This window comes from Bidens hawaiensis, unplaced genomic scaffold (genome assembly GCF_021521415.1).
Source record: "Bidens hawaiensis isolate Kalapana, Puna unplaced genomic scaffold, B.hawaiensis_p1.1 tig00028457_1, whole genome shotgun sequence".
Taxonomy (NCBI): Eukaryota; Viridiplantae; Streptophyta; class Magnoliopsida; order Asterales; family Asteraceae; genus Bidens; species Bidens hawaiensis.
The window spans coordinates 152,116-158,130 of NW_027494639.1; the positions used below are offsets into that span (position 1 = coordinate 152,116).

Sequence of the window (6,015 nt, forward strand, 5' to 3'; positions counted from 1 at the left end):
TTTGTTTGCGCAAACCCGCATTGATAAGCTTCGTTTTAGAAAAAAAACATATTTCAACAGTACCGGTTGCAATCGGTAAAATCAACTCTAGCTTCAGTATTCGATAAACCAAAGGAAAAGTGGTGCACTTTCCGGTTTCCACCATTACACGAGCAATGTCATACATTCCACCAAATCTTGAAAATTTATCATCTTCCCTTAAAATATGATAAAAGGTCGTAAGATCACCTGAAATACATCCTCTTTTCATTACTAAAATCGTTCGGATACATCTCCGAAAATGCCACTATCTTAGATATGTCAAACATTGAAAACGAATCTCATAGATTTAAACCAGACATATTTCCTAACAAACCAGTTGAGACCTCATTGAATCTATTTCCAAGTTCCTGAATTTGCATATCCAAAACCGTATTAAAAGCTTCAACCTCAAAATGATGATTCTGTTGAGCCTGTTTCTGTTTGATATTTCTTGTTCAAACAAAAGAAAAAATGGTTAATGGTTTTTATTTTCTTCAGGCTATAAACTTTGTTTAGACTTTATTTGACTTGAACTTTTAAAAAATGATGATTTCGTTGAGCATATTTATGTTTGAGCTTGATTCTGTTTGATGTTTCTTGTTCAAACAAAAGAAAAAAAAAAGAAAATGGTTAATGGTTTTTATTTGCTTTGTGTTATCAACTTTGTTTGGGCTTTATTTGATTTGAACTTTTAAATTGGCTCAGTGGCGGACCTAGCATATAACTAGGGGTAGCCTCTGCTACCCCTCAACTTTTCAGTGGTAGTACAAATTTTATATGTTTTGATCGGTTTTCTTATTTCGCTACCCTTGAAAAAATATAGCGTTACCCATGTTTCTTTAAAGCCCAACCAAATTAAAAGCCGAAACCAATTAAAGCCCAACCAAATTTAAGCATAGACTATATAAAACCATTTGTTTGTTTTTCCTTTATGCTTAAACGTTTGGTTTAGATCGGAAATCAACATTTAGCAAAACAAAGTTTCATTCAATCGTGGCTTACACCCCACACTGCCCCAACCCCCTGCATGCTACAGTTGAGTAGCCAACAGTCAGTGCTCCTTCAGTCCACATTCCCTCATCCACGGTTGAAATTTCACTTGTTCAATTTAGGTATTCTTCTACTTCTACTTAAAATTGTAACTGTTTATTTGTTTATATAAATTGTTAATTTGTAATTGTTTATGAACAATTAAATGATTTTTTTAACAGTAAACTTCTTTTAATTTTTGTTGTCTTTAGGATTTAAACCCAAGACCTCCTCTCCAAAATCGGTGTTTTAAAGACTTTGTCTTTGGTAACGAAACACCACCCCATTAGTAGCAATTGAATGATTGATTATGCTTTGTTGGATATTCGGATAATATAAATTGGAAATTGTAATTGATTAGAGATTTAGGGTTTATGTGTATTTTGAAATTGATTATAAATTTATGGTTTAAATTTTGTCCCTTTTAAAATTACGGAACTTGGAAGATAAAACAACAAAGTCTTATTATCAATCATTTTAAACGAAAATTACAAGAAAATGATGATATCGGTCCAAAGGTAAGTTAAAAAAAAGAAAAAACTATTGTATGAAATATCGTAAAAAAACGGTTATTGTATGAAATACGATAAAAAAATTTCGTTTACATTGTATGAAATACGGTAATTTTTTTTTTAACGTTACTCCTGAGATTATGGTCTAGATCCGCCACTGAATTGGCTAGACTTTAAACAAATAGGGATAACGTAATATTTTTTCAGGGGTAACGAAATACAAAAATAAACCCTAAATGAAAAAAAAATTACAATATCAACGAAAAGTTGGAAATCAAAGACAATAACTGAATTTAATACAAACATAAAAAACAATATTATAATTTTGTCTTTAAAAAAATCTATGTGCCGCACCCGCATTAAAAAGAAAAAACCATGTCTCAATAAACATGAAAAATTCATTCATGTAACAATATATTTTTGGAATATTATATCATATTATACAAATTGATTTTTATAGAAATCGAATACGCGTATTCTTAGAAACTTATATATCACCTTAATAACTTAATTATAATAATAATAATATTCAACCAATCCAAGTGAACCCTATATAAACACCAGCTGAAACCGACACGTTCAAACTCAAACGCAATTCGCTCAGATCTTTCGTTCCTTCAATTCTCCACGCGTTTAATTTCTATTCATTTCGGTGAGCTTTCATCATAATATTAATAATAATATTCATGGGTTTCATTTACCAGATCTTATTAATCAACTTATTCTCGTTTTTTTTCAATTTTCTTGAAATACGATGGTTTATTACTTGATCACATGTTTTGGGTTTATATTGAAATTATTATGCAATTATTAGTTTAGATTATTTTGTACTTGGAAGTTGAATATTGTAAGGAGTTTGAACAAGATCTGGTTTATGCAGAAGAAGACAATGATATGATAGTGTTGTTATTAGATCTGGATATGACACATTGTTGCTTATAAGTAGATCTGGTTTGATATGCAAGTTGTTTATTATATCTGGTTTATGTAGATTTGATGGTTTAGATGGTGAATCTGGGTGGGTGATAACTGGTAGCCAATGTTTTGGTTTTAGTTTTGAAAATTGCACACGTAAAAATCTCGTCTTTACGTGTACAAAAAAGAATCATTTTTGCACAATTTTGTTTTGAGTTTTTGTATATAAACACGTATAGAAGGCGTTCTAATAAAAAGAACGCATTTTTGTAAAAAAAATTATTTTACTTTTATTTACTGCTTATTATTTTTATTTTTATTTAATTGGCTTTTTACATGCTTTTATATGTTAAAGCTCTGAAAAAGATTATGTAAAATGAGTTTTTTACATGAAAAATGATTTTTTTAATGAATTTGTTACATGTAATTATGTAAAACACATGGTTTCCCACTCTTTTTTTTGACTTCTCATTAATTCACCCTTGCAATCTATTGCTAGATTTTAGATCTACTTATTGCCTGTTTGTGATGCAAGTATAATAGCAATTCTTCTGCTTTATTTTAATGCTGTTTCAGTGTCTGATAATAGATTATATATATATATATATATATATTCACTGATATGTGTAATATTTTGGACTGTAAATATATTTTAATGCCTAAATGCAAATCTTAATGATTATGAAGAGCAGGAGAGATAAGTTAGAAGCAGGTTCTTCGGAAACAATCTCCATACTGCATCTATTTGGTTTTTACTTGTTTATTATGCCTTTTAGGACCATTTGTCTTTTTTTTGTTGTCATTTTGTAGTTGTTTTGGGGCTAAAGGTTCTGTATGATTATTTAAAGTCCAAATGTGTGTACACTCCTTTCTTCTGTTGTAAAGGGGATGCATACTAGGTAGATTAAAATATATACATATAAGCAACAGGTAGCCACATTATATACTTGTTTATTGCTTTGACAAAGATTTTGACTACAAGGTTTTTGGTTGATTGCAGAATTTATTTATACTAACTGTAGTGTGAACTCATGGGGACTGTTGAAGCTGCCAACAAGGTTGTTATGTGCTCTGTTTTTTACTAATTTATTTTTCTTTATCGCTTTGATTTCTTGTTCGTGTGTGCCTTTTGTTCCTAACACCTATGGTTGTATCGGTTACAAATTGCTTTCTCAATTACCGGTTATTAGGCCGGTCGGTTTCGGTTAGATTAAACCGGCTAGGATTTGCAGCTCTACTCGTGTTCATCAACGATTACAAGAAAAGTTTACACGTGTAATTAAAATGTTTATGCATTTCTGATTGCAGCAAGTGATTGGAAAAACTCTTGATCAAAAGAAGCCCAAGGTTGTATTTGTTTTAGGTAAGAACTTTGGTTTCATTGTGTCTTTTTTCTGCTGTTTATATAATTAGTTTTTTGTTTATAATTTCTTTTTCAATGTTTCTGACAATTTTACAATTGAGCAGGAGGCCCGGGCAGTGGAAAGGGTACACAATGTGCAAACATTGTAGAGCATTTTGGGTACACTCATCTTAGTGCTGGAGACCTTCTTCGGGCAGAAATAAAATCTGGCTCTGAAAACGGGTAAAAATGTTTTCTTTTTTTTTTGTTATAAAATAAATCATAATGTTTGGTTATTGTCTATCGACATTAAGTTGTTTATAACATTTTGTAGGACCATGATTCAGAGCATGATCAAGGAGGGAAAAATTGTTCCTTCAGAAGTAACAATTAAGCTTCTTGAAAAAGCAATTTTGGAAAATGAAAATGACAAATTTTTAATCGATGGATTCCCACGTAATGAGGAAAACCGTGCAGCTTTTGAGACAGTTGTGAGTTTTACATTTTGTAACCTTGTAAACGAACCTAAAGAACATGGACGCAGCATGTTTGTCCGTTTATCTTTAAATAAACAAACATTCGGACATGAACAATTAAACTAAACAGAGTTTTCTTCGTGTTTGTTTATGTTCGTTTGTTTAACAGTATAAACAAATGAACAAACAGAACTGAAGATAGATGAATGATACAACAAACGTGTTGGGCCTAAAAAGTAATTTAAACTAAACTAAGTTGTAATGGGCCAATAATTTTAAATGAATATTCTAACGTATGAACGGTTCATAAACGTAAACTAACGATCTTAAATGAGGAACATGAATGAATTTAAATCAACAAATATTCATGAACATAAATGAACGAAGGAGTCATGCGTTCATGTTTGCTCGTTTAACTGAATGAATAATTTTTTTTGTTCTTGTTCGTTGTTATCTAACGAACTTCCTGCAGTTCGTTTATTAAATAAACATGAAGAAACTTCCTGCTGAACTGTTCACTGAACGTTTCGTTTAAAGGCCATTATTTAGTAAAGTCATCAACAAAACTAATATTTTAATGTAAATTTGCTGATATGCAGACCGGAATTGTTCCAGAGTTTGTTCTTTTCTTTGATTGTCCTGAGGAAGAGATGGAGAAACGACTATTGGGTCGCAATCAGGTTGGAACTTGGTCATGTTTTTATAAACTTAGTTTAGTTTTTTTAATAACACTTATATAATTATTGATTTTCTATTGTATGAACAATGAAGGGTAGAGAAGATGATAATATTGACACAATTAGGAAGCGTTTTAAAGTTTTTCTGGAATCTAGTCTTCCAGTTATTGAATATTACAACTCTAAGGGGAAGGTTCGCAAGGTAAATATTATTATTATTATTATTATTATTATTATTATTTTAAGTCAATGTTAAGATGCCAAATGTTTAAACAATTTGACAAAATTTGCTCTTAGATTGATGCTGCCAAACCAGTTGGAGAAGTTTTTGAAGCAGTCAAAGCTCTTTTCACCCCTGTGGAAGAAAAGGTACAGTTATATTAATCATGCCAAATTCCTAAAATGCCCCTTACATAATAGAGAAATATGTGTATTAAATATGTTGCAACTGATTCAACATGGTTGTTATGGTCTTGCAGGCTGCAGCCTAGGTGTTGCTGTGTTACATCTTGGATATCGATTTCAACCGAGGTTGGTTTTAGCAGCTTGGTGTTTAATATATATTTGAAGCTTGAACGGTGTTATAATGATTTATTTGGTTTTTAATAATTGGTGCAGTTTGGTCCTGGGACGAGAAGTTTGGTCGATTATATGTATTTTTACGTTTTTGAAAGTTGATGATTATTATGGTGTGGTATATGTTAGAAAGGTATTTTGTCATCATTTCTACAATTTAAACAGTACACCATTTAAACAGTATACCACGTTGTTTAAGTGTGACATATACTCGTATTATTTTTGATTGAAATGCTAGTAATAAAATATATCTTATTGTTGTTACTTTATGGCCCTGTTAATTTTGTATATCTCTAGTAAACTTGTCTCCAACTTTGGGGTAATCAAAAGGTATCTTGGAAGTCTTATCTGTTTACAAAATTACAAATATCGAAAATATAACCGTGTAACATAAAATGAGGCTTCTATGTATATAAAGTTATTATGATGTTACGAGCTTTAAGAACTGTCAAAAATGACATTATCAA

At 30.7% G+C, this 6,015-nt stretch overlaps 1 protein-coding gene across 2 annotated transcripts; it reads left to right on the forward strand.

Annotated features, from left to right (window-relative positions):
- Positions 1-2,094: 2,094 nt before the first annotated feature.
- On the forward strand, positions 2,095-5,593 carry LOC143577044 (UMP-CMP kinase 3-like). Of its 2 annotated transcripts, none has more exons than XM_077060988.1 (9): positions 2,095-2,214; positions 3,478-3,535; positions 3,786-3,840; positions 3,945-4,062; positions 4,154-4,310; positions 4,895-4,975; positions 5,067-5,174; positions 5,270-5,341; positions 5,452-5,593. In XM_077060988.1, exons 2-9 carry the CDS (start codon positions 3,509-3,511, stop codon positions 5,461-5,463), a joined length of 630 nt encoding a protein of 209 aa, XP_076917103.1. In that variant the 5' UTR covers positions 2,095-2,214; positions 3,478-3,508; the 3' UTR covers positions 5,464-5,593. The 2 variants fall into 2 exon arrangements, with proteins under 2 accessions (XP_076917103.1, XP_076917104.1); XM_077060989.1 differs by lacking the exon at positions 2,095-2,214 and adding an exon at positions 3,267-3,376.
- The last annotated feature ends 422 nt before the right edge of the window (positions 5,594-6,015 follow it).